This window comes from Podarcis erhardii (assembly GCF_964252035.2).
Source record: "Podarcis erhardii genome assembly, chromosome: 8".
Classification (NCBI taxonomy): domain Eukaryota; kingdom Metazoa; phylum Chordata; class Lepidosauria; order Squamata; family Lacertidae; genus Podarcis; species Podarcis erhardii.
The window spans coordinates 14535170-14560234 of record NC_138499.1 but is presented as its reverse complement, the minus strand read 5'-3'; the positions used below and the strand labels follow the sequence as shown (position 1 = coordinate 14560234).

General features: G+C 44.5%; 1 protein-coding gene across 2 annotated transcripts in view; it reads left to right on the top strand.

Annotated features, from left to right (window-relative positions):
- Window positions 1-3497: 3497 nt before the first annotated feature.
- The window catches only part of FER1L6 (fer-1 like family member 6), a 121714-nt gene continuing 100146 nt past the window's right edge, over window positions 3498-25065 (top strand). Inside the window, exon 1 of one of the 2 annotated variants that reach the window (XM_081873946.1) lies at window positions 3498-3593. In XM_081873946.1, the coding sequence (XP_081730072.1) occupies window positions 3577-3593 (17 nt within the window). In that variant the 5' untranslated portion in view covers window positions 3498-3576. Of the gene's footprint in view, window positions 3594-19823; window positions 19905-25065 lie in introns of those variants that run through there. The other variant, XM_081873945.1, reaches the window with a different exon arrangement.

Below are 25065 nucleotides of genomic sequence, written 5' to 3'. Positions count from 1 at the left end.
GTCAGGGGTCCTTTACCTTTACCTTGCTGTTTTCAGTGGGGCTCAGGGCTCCTATAGCCTGTTGCTTCATTTGGGTGGAATTCGGTCACATCCTGGCAAATTTAGGTTGTGCAATTAAAGCTGCTTGGGAGCTCTTGGACAATGGGAATCCTCAGGATGGGATTTTTTTGTGGTAAGGATAACAATGGGGAAAGTTTGTTGTTGTTTAGTCGTTTACTCGTGTCCGACTCTTCATGACCCCATGAACCAGAGCACGCCAGGCATTCCTGTCTTCCACTGCCTCCCACAGCTTGGTCAAACTCATGTTGGTACCTTCGAGAACACTGTCCAACCATCTCATCCTCTGTCATCCCCTTCTCCTTGTGCCCTCCATCTTTCCCAACATCAGGGTCTTTTCCAGGGAGTCTTCTCTTCTCATGAGGTGGCCAAAGTATTGGAGCCTCAGCTACAGGATCTGTCCTTCCAGTGAGCACTTGGGGCTGATTTCCTTCAGAATGGATAGGTTTGATCTTCTTGCAGTCCATGGGACTCTCAAGAGTCTCCTCCAGCACCATAATTCAAAAGCATCCATTCTTCAGCGATCAGCCTTCTTTATGGTCCAGCTCTCACCTCCGTACATCACTACTGGGAAAACCATAGCTTTAACTATATGGACCTTTGTCGGCGAGGTGATGTCTCTGCTTTTTAAGATGCTGTCTAGGTTTGTCATTGCTTTTCTCCCAAGAAGCAGGTGTCTTTTGATTTCATGACTGCTGTCACCACCTGCAGTGATCATGGAGCCCAAGAAAGTAAAATCTCTCATGATAATGCTTTGCGGTGCCATTCACAGTGCCACCTGCCCCCAGGAAATGAGCACTAAGAGCTATGATAAAACAAACTCAGACAGACAACGGTCAGGATCAAAAATGGCCACAACTTTATTAAATAACAGGTGGAGGTGGAATTTTGACCAACTGCGCTGCGGAGGGCAGGAGCATCCAGCTGTTAAGTGCTGCAGCCAATGCCCAGCCAGGCAGCAAGGCACTGCCCTCCAGCACAGCCTCTGATTGGCCCATTTCATCTTGACTTTCTGGTGGGAATCCCTCTCGGAACTTCTGCTAACCAGGGAATTCCCTTAATCGCTGGCCAACATGTGGGCTTTTGCTGCTGGGGACGGCAGATGAGGTGAAGGTCCTCAATCGCCGCCCACCTGAAAAGATTGAGCAGCCATTCTTGGCACAATGTCATTTAACCTCCCCATAAACCAATCAGGCTGGAATGCTTGATAAAGAGCCAATATCCTGGTTATTCATTCTGTGCTTGATAGAGCTTGCTCCCAGACAAACTGCACAGCAGTCTTTAAAAAACAACAACCCCACAGCCCAATAAATTGTAGTTTTCTGGGGGTCTTTTAACAGAATGTTCAGCTCCCTTAAAATTATATTTATCAGGGTCTTTGGAGAAAAGCATGGCAGTTATGTTGGTATTAGTTATATTGGCATGAAACCAGTATTCTTGTAGAGCAGAGGTTCCCAGGCTTATTTAGCCTTACTGCGCCCATTTCAGAAAAAAGTTACTCAGCACCCCACCTCTGAAAATCTACCTTCTTTAAGCGAAAAAACAGATAACAACAACAACAACAACAACAACAACAACAACAACAACAAAAATAGCAACAACAATAATTTATTATTTATACTCCGCCCATCTGGCTGGGTTTCCCCAGCCACTCTGGGTAGCTTCCAACAGAATATCAAAATACAATAATCTATTAAACATTAAAAGCTTCACTAAAGAGGACTGCCTTCAGATGTCTTCTAAAAGTCTGGTAGTTGTTTTTCTCTTTGACATCTGGTGGGAGGGTGTTCCACAGGGCAGTTGCCACTACCGAGAAGGCCCTCTGCCCCGTTTCCTGTAACTTGGCTTCTCGCCGTGAGGGAACCGCCAGAAGGCTCTCGGTGCTGGACCTCAGTGTCCGGGCAGAACGACGGGGGTGGAGACACTCCTTCAGGTATACAGGACCGAGGCCGTTTAGGGCTTTAAAGGTCAGCACCAACACTTTGAATTGTTCTTGGAAACGTACTGGGAGTGTACAGAAAGAATCAGGAACAAATTTGTGCTCTTTTATGTATCTCTATTTCTCCTTACGTCCTACAACATAGTAAAGAAAGGTGTTGTTCAAGACACCTTGAAGCTTGAAATTATAAAATTATTTATTAAAACCCATGGGGCAGACCAAAATGAAGCCTGCCAGCTCAGTCCAATCCACCCCAGGGGCAGGGCTGGCGCCACAGCCATCCTGCCATTGGCCAAATAGGAAGGCAAGCTGCGATCCACTTTCCGGTCCTGATTTTCATTTCATTTATTGAATTTACATACATTTATTGATTTTACACACCCCTATACCTAGCGGTCTCAGGGTGGTTAAATGGTTGAGCCTATTTTATATTAGTCAAGAAGCTTCATATATCACAGTTGTGTACACTGTCATTTGCTTGCTCTTCCATCACCCCGGCAATAATTATAACATTCTCTATGACAGAAAGCTCTGGAGCGTTTTAGTGGCTTTTTTTTTGCAATAATTGGCTCATTTGCATATATACCTGTTGAGCAGATGGAAAGCAAGCACTTAGACAGCTATAGAATCCATAGAATTATAGAGTCAGAAGGGAGCCCACGATTCATCTAATCCAGTGTTTCTCAACATGTGGGTCCCCAGATGTTGTTGGACTACAACGCCCATCATTCCTAGCCAGCATGACTGGTGGCCAGGGATGATGGGAGTTGTAGTCCAACAACATCTGGGGACCCACAGGTTGAGAACCGCTGAATTCTAGTCCATTCCCCTGCAATTCAGGAATCTTGTGGTCAAACATGGGTCTCAAACCCACAACCCTGGGATTAAGAGGCTCATGCTCTACCAACTGAGCTATCCCAACCGAGTGAAGCCAGAAAGCCGAGGAAAACCCCTTGCCTCCAGCATGACCCCAAGATCCAGGGGAAGCATTGTTGCTGGGTAAGCATCATTGCACAACAGAGGAAACACGTACAGTATGAACGGTTTTTCAAATTGTTCTTCTCTTCTTTATGCTTCCACTGCCCTCCTATTTTCATTTAATGCCCCCTCCCCAAATTGCACCCGAGGCTACTACTGCCCCCCTGGATCATCCCCCCACTTTAGGAAACCCTGTTGTAGAGCTATGCCCACAAATGTTCACAGTGAAACAGATTTGGAGCATGGCAAAGGTGCTTTTCCGCACACATCAAGTCAGAGAGTGCTGGAGGAGCTGATCTAAAAGTCCCAAAACAATGAGAAATCTGATGCTTATCTCACAATCCCGCTGAAGGTAAATGCCAAATCTGCCTAGTTTTACAGCGCCTCATTTAATTTCATGGTCCTGGGCATTCTTGTACTGAATGAGAAAGCGCAGTCATATGTTTAAACAGCCCCACCCTGCCGGAGTGGCTGATATCTTGGTAGGCTTAACTCCTGGCAAATCCTATAGTTGGTGGCAGCAGCGACAGCGACGACATGCCTTCGGATTAGTTGCAGAACACACAGCCTTTAGCGGACCAAGGGTTGAGGAGAGCGGAACGATGGAGAAGCTGCAAAAGTAAGTCTCCTTTTCTGGGTTACATGGGGAGATTGTGAGATGGGGGACAGTGGATGAAAATAAACCAGTTCCAGGAATAGGGGCAGTATGCCAACAAATGCTGTGTTGTGATTAGTTTTTGTTCTCTTTCTCTGAAGGAAGTTTCGTTTTGTTTTTAGCTTAATTTGACTGACAACTTCCAAGCATCTTTGGGCCTTCAATACTATGCCAATTTCCTGGGCGTAAAAGTCATTGAACTCATTTGTAAGATTCCACTGTTTAGCCCACAGTCTGGTACTACGCAGACCTGCATAAATCCGTGTCCTATGCAGAAATCGGAATGCGTTAAAACTGCGGGGTTCGGGTATGTCCAGCTCATAGCTTTCAATGTTTCCCATTTTTTAAAAGGAAAATTCCTTTATTCTGAATAGGATTCCTCACAAGAAAAGGGAAATGTTGACAGCTATGGTCCACCTTTGCAGGAGGCAAGGCATTACTCTTGGTGTCTTAATAGTTATTTCTAGGATTACATTTTTAAAGACCTGAATGGAGACCAGAAAACTACTTAAGCTGTTTCCCACATCCTATGCAAGGCTTTTCTTAAGAGGGAATCGATATTAGATTACTTGCAGTTGCAATCCAGGGGTAGATACCTCCAACACAATGGGAACTTCGATGCATGGTTAAGATCATTTGTGCTCATGAAGGGATTGGGGCAGTTATTCACAATCCCTCTTTCAATACTGGCTGTGTCTGCAAGTATTTCAGGGCAGACATACCACATCATTGCCTATCAGTGTGTGCCTGTAACATCCTGCTGAAATCCCGCAACTCTTTGTACCGCAAACAGTCTGATTAATTCTTGTCCCACTCTTGTTGTACTTTGGTCCAAGAGTGACCCTCTAGGCACCAATAACACAGCAACATTGCGGAAGCATCACAGAACAGCTAGTGGAATGGTGTGTAGATGGTACTGTTTAAATCCACCACTAATACATTGAGAGCCAGTGTGGTGTAGTGGTTAAGAGTGGTAGGCTCGTAATCTGGGGAGCCAGGTTCGCGTCTCCGCTCCTCCACATGCAGCTGCTGGGTGACCTTGGGCTAGTCACACTTCTTTGAAGTCTCTCAACCCCACTCACCTCACAGAGTGCTTGTTGGGGGAGGAAGGGAAAGGAGAATGTTAGTTGCTTTGAGACTCCTTCGGGTAGTGATAAAGCAGGATATCAAATCCAAACTCTTCTTCTTCTTCCCTTTCTTCTTCTTCTTCTTCTTCTATTATTGCATCAATGACATGTTGCAGAATAAATACCAGTATATACTTTTCTTTTCTTTTTTAATTGTCCAGTAACACCTTAGAGATCAACTAAGTTTGTTCCTGGTATGAGCTTTTGTGTGCATGCACACTTCTTCAGGTACGAAAGCTCATACCAAGAACAATCTTAGTTGGTCTCTAAGGGGCTACTGGAAAAAAAAATCATTTTTAAAATATATTTCTACCGTGTCAGACCAACACGGCTACCTACTTGAATGTTGCAGAATGCAGCCACAAAAAACAAACAAAAACAAAAGCAAAAAACAAAAAACAAAAACCCACAACCTAGCAGTCTGGAGGAACTCCAAGACTTTAATGATGTGGATGCACAGGAACCTCAGGAGATCTCGGGAAGAAGGAAGTTTCATTTGGCTTTTTGAAAAATAGCAAGATTCAGGTTGAATCCTGACAAGACAGAAATACTGTTTTGGGGGGACAGGAGGTGGGCAGGTGTGGAGGACTCCCTGGTCCTGAATGGGGTAACTGTGCCCCTGAAGGACCAGGTACGCAGCATGGGAGTTATTCTGGACTCACAGCAGTTCATGGAGGCGCACGTCAATTCTGTGTCCAGGGCACCCTACCTGCCTGTGGACTGTCTCGCCAAAGTGGTGCATGCTCTAGTTATCTCTCCCTTGGACTACTGCAATGCACTCTACGTGGGGCTACCTTTGAAGGTGACTCAGAAACTACAACTAATCCAGAATGCGGCAGCTAGACTGGTAACTGGGAACAGCCGCCGAGACCACATAAAAGACCTACATTGGTTCCCAGTACGTTTCCGAGCACAATTCAAAGTGTTGGTGTTAACCTTTAAAGCCCTAAACGGCCTTGGGCCAGTATACCTGAAGGAGTGTCTCCACCCCCATTGTTCTACCCAGACACTGAGGTCCAGCACCGAGGGCCTTCTGGTGGTTCCCTCGCTGCGAGAAGCCAAGTTACAGGGAACCAGGCAGAGGGCCTTCTCGGGAGTGGCACCTGCCCTGTGGAACGCCCTCCCACCAGATGTCAAAGAGGAAAACAACTACCTGATTTTTAGAAGACATCTGAAGGCAGCCCTGTTTGGGGAAGTTTTTAATGTTTAATAGGTTATTGTAGTTTAATATTCCGTTGGAAGCCGCCCAGAGTTGCTGGAGAAACCCAGCCAGATGGGCGGGGTATAAACAAACAAACAAACAAACAAACATACAAACAATATATAAAGGCTGTTGCTCAACGTGCTACATGGGCAACTGTGCGGTTGTCAATCAGTTGTTGGACTGGACCCAGACATCTCCCCCCTCCCCAAGGAAGCATTTCTGTTTCAGGGAGCTAATATATTGTTGCTCAGCACCCCAATCTTCAAGAGGCGTGGGATTCCAGGGATCTCAGGTGCTTAGCCAGAGTTCCTGTTTCCTTTTGGAAATGAGTCACAGTGAAGACTGTGATGCCTTTATGATGGATGGTTTATTTACATATATATTCAACCCAAGCCTACGACGGAGGGGACCACAGCATCAGCACCCCCACAATTCTCTTCTTTTTCCGCTAGTTTGCAGCCTTGGATTCAAACAGAAATCAAACATTGCTTTCAAACATTGCTCTGACTCTCTCTCCAGCTCGCTGCTTTGCTTCTAGGTCACATAACTCACTAAACTCTCAACTCTGGCTTCATCTGTTGAGGGATAAGCAGAAAGCCACCCATGCATATTTAAGCCAAGGCTGGATAGATTCTGCAGGTGCAGTCTGCATTGCAGATTCTCGATTAAACCGGGGTGGGTGGGGGGTGGGCTTGTTGATCTCCAGGGTGCCCCAAAACACTAACATTCTGTGCCAGAGATGGACAAATGTGTCCATTTCAGATTCCGGTCTGACGTTCAGTTTTCCACTTGCCCACATCAGTGTGCAATTCCCTTCTTTAAAAAGTCATCTTGAAAATTCATAAGCATTTTGCTGTGAATGCCTCCTATTAAATACATTTTTGTATGCCGTTTTCCCTAGCAGAGACATTGGCAGACACGCTTTGCAAAGCAATTTCCCCTGCTTTAAGGCACCAATATATGAATTTATATGCACATTTCACCCACTGTATGGGTTTTTGTACACGTTAAGTGACTTGAGTGCTGCATTGCAAACTTTGGGGAACTGTGGGTTTGAAGGATGGGCTGTGCTTCTGTTTTAGATGCTGATTCGGAAAATGTGGATTAGATAAGTTTGCCTTTAAATGAAAAATTCCCCCCTGTTCCCTGTTCTCCACAGTCCATGCTAAACTCTGTAAGTCATGTGGACTAGTAGGGAAACCAGCATATTTACCACCCAAATGCTTGATGACGAAAAAACCCCTTAATGCCTTGCTGGACCACATGGAAAGTGAATTATGAGGTGCTTGTTGCAAAGTCTCAAAGTCACAAGCTCAAAGGTTTACCTCTAAAAGGAAAGGTTCCCTTTGAACTCCACCAGAGCATGTGACCGTCCTGTGGCCAGTTGGTGTGAGAGAGTGTGTCTCTCTGCGCATGCTCAGGAGTTCAGTTAATTTATTTCCTTCACCAAATATGTCTCTTCACGTACAAGTGCTTCCCTTTTCCGGAACAAAGATCTTTCTGAAAGTTACGTTAAGGTTACTGGAGGAAGCTTTTTGGTTCCAAAAACACATATAATAAAATAGAACGAGCAGGTCAAGCCTGTCTGCGGTGTTGATTGACACCGATCGTAACCAACCCTGCCATTGGGCAAGATGTCCTGCTTGCTCAACAGGACCACCCCCTCATCTTCTCCCTCTTGCAGCTTCCCAGGTCACAAGGCACAAGCACACCTGCTGCCTTAACAGCAGACAAGTCCCCAATGCTGAGGTGAGCAGATGCCTAGGCATGGAGAAGACAGAGAGAGATGGAGCAGGGAGACAGAAACCGACTGCCCTGTGACTGGAGAATCCATTTTAGAGCCAATATGTACATAAAGAGATGCAAATTAGGGCTATCAAGAAACTCGACAAACAAGTCTGCTGAGTGCTTCATGCTGCCTGAGAAATTTTGCTTTATTCATCTGAGCTTTATTATTATTATTATTATTATTATTATTATTATTATTATTAAACCCTCTTCCTTTTCTTGAAACAAAACTTCCCTTAGGGCTAAACTAGGCATTTTTTAAAAAGGTGTTTTAATCATTAGCATCTTCACAAGGCTGCTTCGAAGGAACAGGGAAGTGGCACTAATCGAGGGGATATTTAACTGTTTCCCTCCACTCTGTTCCCAATTTAAATAGCATGCCTCCTGACAATCACCCCCCAAAAGTGCTATCGGCTCCACAGAGGGGAAAACAAAAAGACATCCCAGGATTGTATCTGTATGTTTTCCCCTATGGAGCTAATGACATCTTTGGTGGGATCAGGGAAAGTATTTAGCACTCTTCTCCACAGCGTGAAACAGGGCCAGCTCATCCGTGAGGCAAGGTGAGGCAGCTGCCTCAGGCGGCAGGATCCATAGGGGCAGCAGACCTGGCCTCCAAGGAATGCATTTCCTGCTACCATGGCAGCAGCCACAGCTATGGCATGCTCCTTGGAGACTAGATCTGTTGCCACCTCAGCAGCCACCCGCCAGTGCCACCTCTATAGTGGCCTTTCAACTAATAGGTGGTACTGGTAGTCTCTGCCAACCCTGACATTGTAGCAAACCCAGATCTCCCTGTGAGTATTTTGATTGCTGATTCTCAGGGCTCTGATTTAGCTGGGAACAAGCTGCTATCACTGTACTTTTATTTTATTTACTACATTTACATCCTTGTTGTTTAGTGGTTTAGTTGTGTCTGACTCTTTGTGACCCCATGGACCAGAGCACGCCAGGCACTCCTGTCTTCCACGGCCTCCCACAATTTGGTCAGACTCATGTCGGTAGCTTCAAGAACACTGTCCAGCCATCTCGTCCTCTTTCATCCCCTTCTCTTTGTGGCCTCAATCTTTCCCAACTTCAGGGTCTTTTCCAGGGAATCTTCTCTTCTTTTTTCTCTTGAGGTGGCCAAAGTCTTGGAGCCTCAGCTTCAGGATCTGTCCTTCCAGTGAGCACTCAGGGCTGATTTCCTTCAGAATGGAGAGGTTTGATCTTCTTGCAGTCCATGGGACTCTCAAGAGTCTCCTCCAGCACCATAATTCAAAAGCATCAGTTCTTTGGCGATCAGCCTTCTTTATAGTTCAGCTCTCAATACTGGGAAAAACATAGCTTTAACTATACAGACCTTTGTCGGCAAGGTGATTTCTCTGCTTTTTAAGATGCTGTCTAGGTTTGTCATTGCTTTTCTCCCAAGAAGCAGGTGTCTTTTAATTTCGTGACTGCTGTCACCATCTGCAGTGATCATGGAGCCAAAGAAAGTAAAATCTCTCACTGCCTCCAATTACATCCTACGTGTCTTCTATTATGGAGCTCAAGGCAACCATAGAATCATCACCATCTATTCTAACCCCCTGCAACGCAGGAATCTTCTGCCTAACGTGGGACTCAAACCCACGGCCCTGAGATTAAGAGTCTCATGTTCTACCAACTGATGGTCTCCCATCCAGCCACTGACCAGCTTCAGCATGAAGGCTGCATCTCCTGCCTTTAGAATAACAATACAGTGGTACCTCGGGTTACAGACGCTTCAGGTTACAGACTCCGCTAACCTGAAGTGTATGTAACCCGAGGTACCACTGTAGAGCATTAAATATTGAAAACTTCCCTAAACAGGGCTGCCTTCAGATGTCTTTTAAAAATAAGAGAGCTGCTTATTTCCTTGATATCTGATGGGAGGGCGTTCCACAAGGCTGGCACTACTACTGAGAAGGCCCTCTGCCTGGTTCTGCTCCTTTCTGTGGCTGCATACTTAGAAGATTTATACAAATAAAGCCACTCCTGCTATTAAGACAGCCCATAGTTTCTCTGATGGAGCAAAGTGAAGTTTTTTTTGTTTGTTTGTTTTTTAAGTATTAGAAAATCTCCTGCTGGTCTCCAGAACCACTAGGTGATGCTGCAGAGTCACTTAGCAATGAAATTGTGAAGCTGCAGTCTGTAGCAATAATCACGTTTTCTATGCAATACTTGGAGTTGGTAGTTAAAGTTAGTAACCTATAAAATGCACTCTTTTGTTTCCTAGATAAGGGTAGGGGACCTGTTTCGGCCCAGAGTTTTGCAAATAATATAAAATGCACATTAAAAATTGTCAAGAAAGTTAAAAACAAGGTTTTAAAAAATATGAATACGAATAAAAACAACAGTTGAAAATATGTACTATAAGATAATATTACAGATTAAAATGCAGACAGGTTTCTCCAAACAGTTTTTTGTTTTGTTTGTTTTTGCTGGTGCTGGAAAAGGATACAAAGAAAGTAAGGTAAAGGTAAAGGGACCCCTGACCATTAGTTCCAGTAGTGACTGACTCTGGGGTTGCGGCGCTCATCTCGCTTTACTGGCCGAGGGAGCCGGTGTACAGCTTCCAGGTCTTGTGGCCAGCATGACTAAGCCGCTTCTGGCGAACCAGAGCAGCGCATGGAAATGCTGTTTACCTTTCCACTGGAGCCCTACCTATTTATCTACTTGCACCTCGACGTGCTTTCGAACTGCTAGGTTGGCAGGAGCAGGGACTGAGCAACGGGAGCTCACCCCGTCACAGGGATTCAAACCTCCGACCTTCTGAAATGTCAATAGGCAGGGAGTTCTAGAGTTTAGGAGCTGCCCCACTAAAATATGAATTCCTTTCAATTGTCTGAGCAGATGTGAGACATGCTGACAGGATCTCACTCCTGGTAGCAACCATATTGCAGTATCCTGCACTAATTGAAGTTTCCAGACCAAGCGCAAGGGAGGCCCCACATATAGCGCACTGAAGGAATCAAATTTTCACACGGAACCATTGTTGGCTAGTTGACTCTAACACTTAACAGAATTAACAATTAAAGATACAAACCAAATGATCTCTGCTGTTGCACTTCCAACTCCCCATCAGATACCCCCTTCATCCCTTCAACCTTCCAACTCAAGAAAATTATGATAGGGGAGAGGGGTTATTTTTGCACTGGACAGCAGCATTCATGTAAACCTGCGTTTTAGCTCAGAGCTAGTCCGATCGGCACGCATACGGAGCTGCTTAGTTGGAAACAAAGAGCTGTACACATTCTCTTGGCAAGATACGAAACAAGTTCCCCAAACACTTGCAAACAGAGCCTTTTATTTACACAGTTATGTTTTTGTGAGGTTTCCTTTGGGCTCTTGTCTTTTGATCTACCCCTACGGCACTGCTGGGGACGCCTTTTTCCCAGATTCAGGAACGATGACAAATGTCAGAGAAGCAAATAGGTTTATTTGGTCCGGCCTTTATTTGCTCTAGGGATGGGCCAAGATTGCTTAGTAATTTGCTTTCCACCTGCAAACCTCAGTTCCCTCCAAAAACCTCACAAGTCTCTGCTTCACAGCTGAAATCCCTCAGGAGACCTACACAGGGGGTCCTGCCTCTTTTGCAGGGCACAGTGTCAGTGCTGGCTGTATCACACGCATGCAGAAAACCAAAGATTTAACACATAGGGCGATTGCTAACAGGAGAGAGGTTGAGAGATCGGCACTGCTTGCTGATTTGCAGGTCCAAGGTGTTACTTTTACTATACAAAGCCCTGAACAACTTGGGACCCAGGTACCTATGAGATTGCTTTGCCCCGCATGTGCCCATTCAACCCCTTCGATCAGCAGAATTGGCACAGTTACAGGTGCCACATAATATCTGTTCCACATCTGTAAGGTACTGGCTGGGTGAAGGGAAGCAGTGGCGTCTCCAGCTGAAGAACTCCCCAGGGAAGCAGCGGAGCAGGAAAGCTCACAGCCAGCATCATGGGAGTGGACTCTGAAGACGGGTCAGAGGAGGAGGGAGGCTGGGAGGCAGGAGAAGAAGAAGAGGAGTTTGGATTTGATATCCCGCTTTATCACTCCCCTTCAGGAGTCTCAAAGCGGCTAACATTCTCCTTTCACTTCCTCCCCCACAACAAACGCTCTGTGAGGTGAGTGAGGCTGAGAGACTTCAGAGAAGTGTGACTAGCTCAAGGTCACCCAGTAGCTGCATGTGGAGGAGTGGGGAAGCGAACCCAGTTCACCAGATTACAAGTCCACTGCTCTTAACCACTACACCACACTGGCTCTCAGGTTCGAGGGAAAGAGAAGAGCCAGAGGTAGAAAGCCTATCAGGGGCAGGAGAAAGAGAGGAGGAGGAAGGGGCAGAAACCGCAGCAGCTGCCTAATAATAATAATAATAATAATAATAATAATAATAATTTATTTGTATTCCGCCCTCCCCGGCCAAAGTCGGGCTCAGAGCAGCTAACAACAAGTAAAAATAGCACAGTGTACATAAAATCACACAGTCAATTAATTAAAATACATTCTAAAATCAATTCAGAATCAAATTAATGGCAACCATTGGGTTAGAGTTCTATGGGGATTACAGAAGAAGAGAGGGGGTCAGACTGTGCCTTGGCCAAAGGCCTGGCGGAACAGCCCCATCTTGCAGGCCCTGAGGAAAGATGTCAAGTCCCACAGGGCCCTAGTCTCTTGTGACAGAGTGTTCCACCAGATTGGGGCCACAGTCGAAAAAGCCCTGGCTCTGATCCCACTGGAGTAATCTCCCTTCCCCCTTTGACTCCAAGGTCATGCAGGGCTTTGCACACAGCCGAACAGAAAACTCAGAAAGCCCAAATCTGCCAATGATGCCTTGAAAACTCCTCTTTCTCGGCTTCACTTAAATCAATTATTTGTGCTCAAGTATGGCAGCACATTTGCTGTGAGCATGCCGCAAAACCAGGCAAAGAGAGAAAACAGCAGGCTGTAGCAAAACAGCCACACAAATTCATTCTTACTGGGGCTGTTCCATAGCTCCTCCAAGCAAAGGGAAAAATAAAGTAGAATCCCATGAGCACTGGAATGATAAAAATGTGCCGACATATTGAGTCAAGAGAGTCTGATCTGAATATTTACCAGAGTAAAGCTGGAACACATTATTGATATAGAGAAACACCCAGTAAACTTTCTGAATGATGTTTGAACAGTGCACCAACTTCAGAGAAAATCTCAAGGTATATTAAACAGTATATTAAATGGAGAGAGACATGATGGGCAATGCCACTTTCTGCCCTGAGGCAAAGAGTTTGTTTTCATTCTACAACTCTCCTTAATTATTAGTTCCACAATAATCTCCCTCTACTGGTGCATGTCTTGTGCAATGGATGGGTTAATAAAATCCAAGCATCATTGTTAATGTCTAGGGTAGTTTTCAGCTTCATTATTTTATTTTAAATCATGCCTCCAGTTGTTATTTTTAGGAAGGAAGAAGTGGCGGCTGAACCTGCCACTGCTTCAGCCAACAATGGAAAGACAGTGCTTTTGAATGGAGAGCAGAAGAAAGGGAGGAGGCTTCACGTGGATTCTAGAAAAAAAAAAGTCTATTTGTCTGAGAGAGAAAGAGAGGAATCAAAGGAAGTCCTGCATGTTTCAATAAAACCTTCATGAGTTCCCTCTGTTTCCTGACAGAGCAATATCTTTGCAGAGCCGAACTTAATTTGCTTCCCACCATCCTCTACTTTATTCTCCACTGTTTTTCCACTTCACTTACTGCTTTCCTCATTTTTAAAAATTCATTTTTATCGTTTCTGAGAGCATAACAAAATGATATGCCCATTGAAAAAGGCAAAAGAAAAAGCCAAACCCAAGAGTAAAGTGTGTCTGGTTTGAAACTGTGCACCAGTTTAGTCCAAATTTTTATTAAAAACTTATACAGTGGTACCTTGGGTTGCATATGCTTCAGGTTACAGACTCCACTAACCCAGAAATAGTACCTCGGGCTAAGAACTTTGCTTCAGAATGAGAACAAAAATCGTGCTCTGGCAGCACGGCAGCTGCAGGAGGCCCCAATAGCTAAAGTGGTGCTTCAGGTTAAGAACAGTTTCAGGTTAAGAACGGACCTCTGGAATGAATTAAGTACTTAACCCAAGGTACCACTGTAAGGTTCTCTCTCTCTTTGTCTCTCTGCCTACCTCTCTCCTTCCCTCTCTCCCTGATGCTGAACCTGTGGCTTTATAAATGCTGTTGGACACCCACTTCCTCAGCCCTGACCAATGGCCAGGCTGCCTGGTGCTGTTGGGAGTAGGAGTCAAAGGACACCTGAAGGGCCAGAGATTCCTTTTTCCTGCTCTTGCACCCCTGATCATGACTTACTTCTCTCGCCACCTCACCAACAAGCTCTGAGAGCAGTGCACGTGGTTCCCCGACTTATCCTCACAACAACTATGTGAGTTAAGTTAGACAGAGAGATTATGACCAGCCCAAGTCTGGTCCATAACAGGCTGGGAGCCAGCAGTGTGTCTCAGGTCTGGACTAGTTGAAGACCACTGTTGTAGAGCAGCTACTACAAGTTGGTGCCCTCCAGATGTTGCTGAAGTGCAATGCCAATTAACCCTTGTTGTTGTTGTTTAATTGTTTAGTCGTGTCTGACTTTTCGTGACCCCATGGACCAGAGCACGCCAGGCACTCCTGTCTTCCACTGCCTCCCGCAGTTTGGTCAAACTCATGCTGGTAGCTTCGAGAACACTGTCCCACCATCTCGTCCTCTGTCATCCCCTTCTCCTTGTGCCCTCAAACTTTCCCAACATCAGGGTCTTTTCCAGGGAGTCTTCTCTTCTCATGAGGTGGCCAAAGTCTTGGAGCCTCAGCTTCAGGATCTGTCCTTCCAGTGAGCACTCAGGGCTGATTTCCTTCAGAATGGAGAGGTTTGATCTTCTTACAGTCCATGGGACTCTCAAGAGTCTCCTCCAGCACCATAATTCAAAAATTACCCCTTACTTTGGGCCATCCTGACTAGGGCTGAGGGCACCAGTTTGGGAAATGTTTATCTTCAGCATTTCGATTTTCTAGGGACCAGTAAAAAGGAACAAGGAAATAGGAATTCCTCATTGGTTGAAGGTAGGGGTGGGCAAATAAATGTGCTCTGGTTTTGCTCAGTTTCTCACTTTTCCACTCTCAAGTTCAGCTCTCCAGATTTCTACACTAGTTTGCAATTAAAAAAAAAAGTTTTCATGAAAATTCACCAGCATTTTATAGTGTTAATTTCTCCAAACAGGCGCATTTTTGCAAAGTACATTCTGCTAACATACTGAATTTCTGTATGTTATTTTCACAAAGACTCTCCTCCCTGAAAGAGAGGGGAGTGGTTGCGGACGGGAGCCCGAACACTGCTCCTAGCAGGGGGCGTCGCCCCCTGCCTCCAGCTCACCTGGCTGGCACTCACGCCCCCCCCGGTGGCCGTCCAACCAGGTGCCATGGGGGGCGTGTCCAGCAGCCTTTATGCTGCAGTGCCAGCCATTTCCCCGGCCTCATTTCTCTTTGTCCTCCTGTGCGAGTCACCCACCCTCCACTCCCTTTGAGTTAGGGCTTAGGTCATTGGCCTTGCTATGGACCTTAGGTTGGTCGCCCCGGTTGCCCGGGGGGCCTGGTAGGAGTTTTTTCCATTTGGCATTAGGCTTTTTGGTTTTTTCGCCTACCTCGTAGCAATCGTCACAACTTTTTGGTGGTATTGGTGGGTAGGTTAGGCATTGGAATAATGTGTTGTGGTGTGTCGAAGTGCTAGGTGTGGCCATCGCCTATGCCTTCAATGTCTAGGGGTATTCCATTAAAGGAATCTGGCGGTCGTGTATTCCGTCCGAAGCCTGCTTGGCGGGAGGCCATGGCACGACCCTCGGTGACATCAGGGGTGAGCCTATAGTTGGATTAGCATCAACAGGTGATGAACCCCTGGTGAATAAACCCACTTGTTTCGCGATCCAATGCCTAAGCCAATACCTTTTCATTGCTGTAATCAATAAACTTGTGGCCTTTTCTAGCCCATTAACCTTATATCACGTGTCCCTGTGTCTTCATTTTACTTCGCGGGGGTTGGGTCCTCGAACCACAAATGTTTGCATTTATATGCACACTTGACACTAGTGTGTGCAATTTTTTTGTACATTACAAAACTGGAGAGCTACAAAATTCATAGGAGTGCACATCATTTTTAAAATTGCGAATTATTTAAATTTACCTTTAAATGCAAACTGAATTGGGTTTCTCTCTCATCCCTATATGGAGGTTCTTGCCCTGCCATAAGAAGGCTGAACTGGATTCATTTTTCAGTTCAGTGGAAATGCCTCTTCTTGCTTAAGCCTGATAAAAATGGCTTGTGGCTAGATTCAGTTCCCACCTAAATTTATCACAATGTCCAAATAAACACCTCCTTTGTCAATAGAGCAGAGTTTCTGTTTAAGAGAGGCGGGGGGAACAGAAGGATAAATTAAAAACAGCATACTTCCTAGCGGATTAGTGGGATGAGTTAACAACATAATTGATGAGTAAATTTGATACCACTTTCCTTTTCCAAAATGAGTGCAAGTTTCCTAGGAACGTTATGAATATGAATCCAAGTAATTCAAGTTTCAGGCCCTGTTCCACCAGAGTTTGGGAACAGGGGCAAAAGTATTTTTTCCTGCCATAATATACTTACTTGCTTGGGAGTAAGTCCCACTGAACCCAAATTAATTTTTAAAATATATTTCCAGGTTACACAAGTCTGTTCTATTCACCAATCAAAGAATCACAGCAATCTTAATTGTTGCAATGCAACGTCACCATCCTGAACCAATCAAAACCATTTGGCTCTTCAGATTAGCCCTCTTTTTAATTCCATGTGATTGCATACAACAATTTTTCAGTGTCTATCTTTGTGAAGACTTTGACTGATTTTCCTGTTCATTAAAAGTCTTCCAGTGTCCGCTTTCATCTGTCTACGAAACAATTCAAGATTAATCACAGTTGCCATGCCCAGCCGATTCTCTTTTCATGCATACAGTGGCCACCATTGATTCTAACATTTTATTCTTTTCAGTGCTCTGGAATGGATATTCACTATGTACAGTACCTAAAAGCAGATAGTTCTGTACTCAGTGGCTTGCGGTGAAATTTTTCATAGGGGAGCAGTAATGCGTGTGATATTGTGATGTCCTGATGTTGTGCACGGGAGCATTGTGCCTACAATGCTAGGCAGAAGCTTCCCGGGCTTTGGGAAGGAGGCACTGGGGAACATTTAGGGGACTAGCCTAGTCCTCTTAGAGTCCAGTGACCACACGCCACTGTTCTGTACTGTAAAAGACAGGTACAGGCCCTTTTAGTTTAGCTAGGCCATAGCCTAATAAGAAAACAGAATCATCAAAATCAGGCATAGGCAAACTCCAGCCCTCCAGATGTTTGGGATTACAATTCCCATCATCCCTGGCCACGGGTCCTGTTAGCTAGGGATGATGGGAATTGTAGTCCCAAACATCTGGAGGGCTGGAGTTTGCCTATGCCTGATCAAAATGATACAATTTTATGAAATTGTTAATTTCCCCAACATTCCCCTCTTTGTTTTTGAAAGGAATGTGTGTCCTGATTCATTTCAACATGGCACCTTTTTTTTTTGACAGAATATTTTTTTCTCACATGAAAGTAACTACCCTGCATAGCAACTGCCATACAATATAAGTACAATGCTTACTTAGAGTTGCTTTCTGCGTATCCAATAGTGACATGTCAACGTTGTCCAGCTTGTGCCAACCATATTAGGGCTGGACAACAGGAAATGACTGTGTTGTTTGTGCTATCCTGAAGAGGATTTAACAACTCCTATGCTTGATTTCTGAGTGGAATTTGCAGTGATTTTATTAAATTCAAAATTTAGCATTTGGGTCACTGGCACATGGGTCATGGGTGTGTTACATCTACTCACAAAACCAGTAGTTGCTTTTGTTTAAAGCTAAACTAACGGCTAAAAGTGTATGACTTTATAAGCTTTTAGGGAGTGCTGTATCTTTAATTAAAACTTTCCTCCTTCAGCTTCTACCATTGTTATCACTTTCTGTTCAGCATAGCTGGAGGACTGATGATGAAATGCCCTTTAAATAAACCCTTTTCATCGATGAGGATTTGTGTGAAGTTGTGCTATTAGCCCAGGGGTCAGCAAACTTTTTCAGCAGGGGACCGGTCCACTGTCTCTCAGACCTTGTGGGGGGCCAGACTATATTTTGATTTTTTTTAAAAAATGAATAAATTCCTATGCCCCACAAATAACCCAGAGATGCATTTTAAATAAAAGCACACATTCTGTTCATATGAATACACCAGGCAGGCCCCACAAATGACCCAGAGATGCATTTTAAATAAAAGGACACATTCTACTCATGTAAAAACATGCTGATTCCCAGACAGTCCGCAAGCCGGATTTAGAAGGCGATTGAGCCGGATCTGGCCCCCGGGCCTTAGTTTGCCTACCCATGTATTATCCCCTCTCCTGGTGTTGCGCTCAGATGTCTGCACAGGAATCAGGAACAGCTACTCATATACAATGGGTTCTCTTCAGATTCTTCTGGTTAACTTTCTGATGTTGGTGATGCTGGCCTGTATTGGCTTCACAATGCCTGGGCTTGGCCAGCCATGCAGACTCCTTTCCTATTATATGGACCCCCTTTATGTGTTTTATACACGAATAGCACCTTTGGTACAGTGTTAATTAGTAAAGGTAAAGGTAAAGGGACCCCTGAACATTAGGCCCAGTCGTAACCGACTCTGGGGTTGCGGCGCTCATCTCGCTTTATTGGCCAAGAGAGCTGGCGTACAGCTTCCGGGTCATGTGGCCAGCATGACTAAGGGTGTTATGTACTGAGTTGAATAGGATCCAAACTGCAGCAGTCTGATTGGTCTTAGAACAATAGTATTCAGAATACAGCAGTCTGATTGGTCCTAGAACAATGCAGCAGTATGATTGGTTGGCAGGAACCACCCAATCATGCTCCAGATATAAGTGAATCCACAACCTGATCGGCTTACAGTAGAATTCCAGAATTAGCCAATCATGTGCAGCCCATTGTGTAAATAATGTATATAAAGCAGATACTTTGAGGGGACTTTCATTCATTCCTCCTCACCACTATGAGCTGAATAAAGAGCATGAAATCACTTTGCAACTCTGAGTATATTTCAAAGCCGCTTCTGGCAAACCAGAGCAGTGCATGGAAACACCGTTTATGTTCTCGCCTGAGCGGTAACTACCGTATTTTTCGCTCTATAACATGCACCCGACCATAACACGCACGTAGTTTTTAGAGGAGGAAAACCCATAGGCATGCCACCCGTAGGCATTTCCTCCATAACACGCGCAGACATTTCCCCTTACTTTCTAGGAGGAAAAAAGTGAGTGTTATGGTGCAAAAAATACGGTATTTATCTACTCGCACTTTGACGTGTTTTCGAACTGCTAGGTTGGCAGGAACCGGGACCGAGCAACAGGAGCTCACCCTATCACGGAGATTCGAACCGCTGACCTTCTGATCAGCAAGTCCTAGGCTCTGTGGTTTAACCCACAGCGCTACCCGCATCCTAATTAATTAGTTAATTAGTACCCCCCTTATTTCCCTCTTTTATAGTGAAAAAGTGGTGTTTCACTGTAAAAGAAAGAAATGTCTTTGAACTAGTCATTAAATTAAGGAGGAAGCTACTAATTAATGTTGCTGGGGACTTTTGCAGAACATTAGAGAAAGGTCATGCCCATAGGGAAGGGCACTAATAGATAATACAACACTATATTTACTGCGGTGTAGAAGCACAATGCTATTTCTGCTTCCACCTGATTTCAGAAAAGCAACGTTTGACTGTGGTTCTCAAGAATTCTTGGGTGGAAGCAGCCTCTCAGTTTTGTGGCCAGTGAAGCATTTCCCCCCCCCCTCCTTATTTCATGCCCGGCAATTGAAAAGCCAAAGTTACCAGCTGAGCCAAGGAAATCTAATGTTTGCACAAGCAGCAGGTTCTGCATTCCAGGACTGTGTTTGCAGATCTGACTAACCCATCATTTAGGAGTAAATAAATCTCAAAGACAGCTATAAGGCGGGGAAGCAGGCACAAGATGTAAAAAGCGAGCACTGGGAGGGAAGCATTAGTCATGGAGTCGGAGCCCTCAGGGAACACTCCACCATCTCACAGGTAAAGTGAAAGGATACTTTGGGATTAGCTGGTGTGTGTTTTTAAGAATACTGTGCAGCTGGTTAAGTTTGTCTGTTTATCTGGGAGCAAGCTCCATCAAATGCAACAGGACTTACTTCCAAGTAAGCATGCATAGGATCGGGCTGCATCCTAACTACATTTTTCATTTTCTGGGTTTGGTGATCTGTTTTGTCACTGTGGTTTCAGTCCAGAGTTCTACAGATGTTGTCAGTGCCACTAACTCTGATCTGCTTGCTTGTGCTGTCTCTGTCAGCTAGGAACATACATAATATAAATTGGGGGTAGGGTGGTTTGGATGTCCGGCAGTGACATGTAATATGTGCCTTTCCCTGCCAACTCTGCCATGATGGCCAAGTTACTGCAGATTTGGTTCTCAGAATGTTGCTAGCGTGTACTGAATACTGAGATTCTGCAAATGTTGATATTTGATAAATGGTATGTTGAAATTAAAAGGATGCACTTGCAACATCTAAATGTGAAAATGCAAGTTCTTAGTTGTGGGGGACTTTTTTAAAGGCAATGCTTCATTAATTTCAGAAAATTTATTGTCAGTCAACTCTTGTTTTGCTTTGTTTTTATGTACTTAATCTTAGAATTTGTTTTTTGGTAGTACAGTGGTACCTCGGGTTAAGAACTTAATTCGTTTCGGAGGTCCGTTCTTAACCTGAAACTGTTCTTAACCTGAGGTACCACTTTAGCTTTAGCTTTTCAATTTCATTGTTCCGCAAGGGACAATGACAATAAAGATATCGTATCGTATCGTATCGTATCATAGCTAATGGGGCCTCCCACTGCTGCCGCTGCGCCACTGCCGCGCGGTTTCTGTTCTCATCCTGAAGCAACGTTTTTAACCCCAGGTACTATTTCTGGGTTAGCGGAGTTTGTAACCTGAAGCGTCTGTAACCTGAGGTACCGCTGTATTGAATTTATACTGTGTTTGTTAAATGGTTGATTTTTATCATATTTGAATCTAACAACGTGCTCCGTATTTCATATATTTGTATTTTGATGTTTTGAATGTGTGTTGTAAGCCGCTTTGGACAGAGCCCATTGTGGGAAAGCGGCATATAAGTAATCTTAATCAACCAACCAACCAACCAACCAACCAATGAATTATGCAGCTTATTGGACCTTGAATGTATTCAGGCTCCACAGAGAGTAATGCAACAGGGTAGTTACACTCTGCAGGACTCTAAAACACAGGGCTGAAAGCAAGTTTTCTCCTAGTTCAAGCAAAGAGAGGGAGAGTCGAGTCAGTGTAGCGCACTGTTAATTCACTATGCTTGAATGGACATCATTGTTAGGGCATGCTGCTGTCAATTGGGTAGAAGTTGCTCCCTTGATTTGGGTCATTTTCTATTGTGTCACAAGCCTTTTGCTTATCTAAAGATGAAGTTTATCATTTTTCCTCTGTCCAGCGCTGGAGGAAGCTTCAGTCCAAGCCAGACAACCACACCTAGCGGAATTAAGCATGTAACTGTGTGGTCTGAAGCCCCACTGTTTTCATGGCAATTTAACCCATGTTCTGCGCAAGAAAAACCTAAATTCTGTGATAGCTATAAATTTCAAGTCTATTTCAGGTATAGGAGTATTTTGTGCATATTATGCAGGTTATGCAACAGTGGTGCTGGCAGGGGAAAGAGGGACATTCCAAGGTCAAATCAGAAGCCAGGATGGCATTTGTAATTCCGGGACTGTCCCTGGAAACTAGGGACACTTGTCTCACAGAAGCATGCAAGCAAGTTTACTCAGTCTTGCTGCATAAATCATTCTGCTTAAATTCCTTCATATTTTACATCATTAGCGGCGTGTCTTTTCATACAATTACAAACATGGAAATAGCAGTTTAGCCAAAGATTGTTGCGATCCCTGTCAAAGGGTGGCAGTGGTTGCCATGCCTGTGTTTGCATAAATGTGCTGTTAAAGCTTCGCAAATGTGCTTTCAGTTCCTTAAAGATGAAGGCATTTAGGATGGGCTATTTCATTCACAATCCTGGGAATCAGCACCTTCAGTTTCTAACTTGTCTATTTATTTCCCACGGTCTCCGCTACGCTGGGTTAGATATTAATGGTGTGCATTATGCAAAACAGCCCCATTCTGATAGTGGAAACCCATAAAGCTGTCTTATGGTCGTGTGTTTTGAAAAGTACCTAAGCATCAGCTAGAAGGCAGATTCCTTGAGCCCATGTCAGGGATGAGAAAAACCTTATGCAGGAATCGTTTGAGCAATGGTAAAAAAAATAAGAAGAGCCCCACAGCATCCAGTCCAAGGCCCATTTAGTCCAGAATCCTGTTACCCATAGTAGCCAATCAGATGCTTCCGGAAAAGCCACAGGCAAGACATGAAGGGAATATCCTGGTCCCATTCTTGCTCCCCAGCAGATAGGACTATCCAGTAGCTTCTGAACTGGGAGGCTGCATGCATTACTGTGTTTTTAATATTTTGTTGGAAGCTGCCCAGAGTCGCTGGAACAACCCAGTCAGATGGGCATAATATAAATATATTATTATTTCATTTTGACCGGATGCTAGAAGAGACTCATAGAAGTAGCTAATTCGAATTGATTGAACTTAACATATAGAATAAGAGAACAAGAAGAACATCCATTTAAAGCAGATTGAAAAATGTTTATTAAAAAAAAAAATACGAAAAAAGGGAATGTGTATTAAAGGTATAACCATGGATGATTGTCAGAGACGCTGAAGGAAGTCAAAAAATAACTAAGATTTGTTGTAGGCGGGTTTAAATGAAAAATTGGATGGAATTTTATAAAATGTATAACAATAAAAATTATTAAAAAAAAAAGAAAAATGTTTATTAAATATATGGGGGGGGGATTGTGTACACTTGAAAATGCTGGCAGCATTAAGATAAATTCATCATCATCATAATTTAATAATTTATTATTTATACCCCAGCCATCTGGCTGGGTTTCCCCAGCGGTGTAAATAAGTGTAAATAATATTTGATGGATGTAATAATGGAATTTCTGAACGGTTTACCGTATGTAAAATATGCAGGGATTTATGGTATGCTAAATGAACCATGGAAAGAGAAGAAGGGAAGCCGTTGATATTTTAAGGATGTTTAAATGAGTATTCAAAATTGTAAAACAGAAAATTTAATAAAAATTGTATGAAAAAAGAGGCTCATGGAAGTATATAGTTGGAAGAGATCTTGGATGTCATCTAGTCTAATGCAGGAATATGTGGCTTCAATCTCCTCCAAGCATCTTCTAGCGATGGAGAGCCCATTACCTCCCAAGGGAGTTTGCTTGACCTGGAAAGGAGCAGGGCAAGGGGGAAAACCACTTAGAGAGCCATGTTTTCTAGGCACAACACAAGTGGAAGTGTGAATAAGCTCTGAGAGTGTGGGATGTGATGCTCTTTTGCCCTTCTTTGCCCTTCCTCACTGAGGAAGCTGGCAGGGCACTGAGGCAGCTGTAGCTGTTGAAGGTAAAAGGTAAAGGACCCCTGGACGGTGAAGTCCAGCCAAAGGTGACTATGGGGTTGCGGCGCTCATCTCGCTTTCATGCCGAGGGAGCTGGCGTTTGTCCACAGACAGCTTTCCAGATCATGTGGCCAGCATGACTAAACCACTTCCAGCACAAGAGAACACCGTGACGGAAACCAGAGTGCACAGAAATGCTGTTTACCTTCCCGCCACAGCAGTACCTATTTATCTACTTGCACTGGTGTGCTTTCGAACTGCTAGGTTGGCAGGAGCCGGGACAGAGCAATGGGAGCTCACCCCGTCGCGGGGATTTGAACAGCCGACCTTCTGATCGGCAAGCCCAACAGGCTCAGTGGTTTAGACCACAGTGCCATCCACATTCCTGTTGTAGCTGTTAATGTGAGCCAGTGCAGTGAGGTGTCATGGCTACTCACATCTCTGTGGCTTCTTCTTCACCTCCCATTGACCACCGTTCCTCTCCACCCCTAGGAACAATGGTGAGTCCTGAGGAGCACCATATTGAGGAGGCTTCTGTTTTTTAGCCAGAAGTCTCCTCAGATGGATGTTATACAGAAAGCTGAGCAAAAAATGGGATCCCCCCCCTGCCCCCCCAAAAAAGGACTCCAATTCCGGGGCAGAAGTGGGTTTTGCTGTGCAGGAGTAATTCACCTTTAATTTGTGCAAGCTGAATATGGCCAGTATGTGATTGAATCCCACCTGAAAATAGCAACAGCCTGGAAGGACCCCTTCTGCCCCTCTGGAAAAAATTTTGCTGACAAATTTGCTGGATGTGTTACCAAAGTCCCCTGCAGCAGAAACAAGTTGGTAACTCGTCTCACTCTTTCAGATGCCCTCGCCTGAGCTTTCCCCCCTGTAATTAATTCAAGTACTTTGGCAGTTCTGGAAATAAGATATAACTGATCAGGTAACAAAAACTCCTGCCTATTGAGGTCTCTGTAACCTGAATACATTTAGTTTAGTTACAAACTGTCAGGTACGAGCTGCAAATATTACTAGCTTGTTATTACTCAGGTAAGAAACCTGATCTGCTGCGTGGAGCGATGGTGTCAAATCGTATGGGAAACAGCCTTATTAGAAAAACTAACCAATAAACTGAAACTGACATGAGGACAAATAGAAGAAGATGCCTTCACTCCGGTATGGCTCCCCTTTTTTTACATACACAGCCCAACAAGACAACGAATCCAGCATACGAATCAATATGGCTTACCTGATCCAAAACACCCACCCACCCCACTCAAACATGAAAACAAAGTTCAGAGCCAATCACAAACAAACAACCACACCCTAGGCCAACCCCAACCTCTCTCACCACAAGCGAACGTGTCCAGAGGAGGGCAACCAAAATGGTCAAAGGCCTGGAAACGATGCCTTATGAGGAACGGCTAAGGGAGCTGGGCATGTTTAGCCTGGAGAAGAGGAGGTTAAGGGGTGATATGATAGCCATGTTCAAATATATAAAAGAATGTCACATAGAGGAGGGAGAAAGGTTGTTTTCTGATGCTCCAGAGAAGCGGACACGGAGTAATGGATCCAAACTACAAGAAAAAAGATTCCACCTAAACATTAGGAAGAACTTCTTGACAGTAAGAGCTGTTCGACAGTGGAATTTGCTGCCAAGGAGTGTGGTGGAGTCTCCTTCTTTGGAGGTCTTTAAGCAGAGG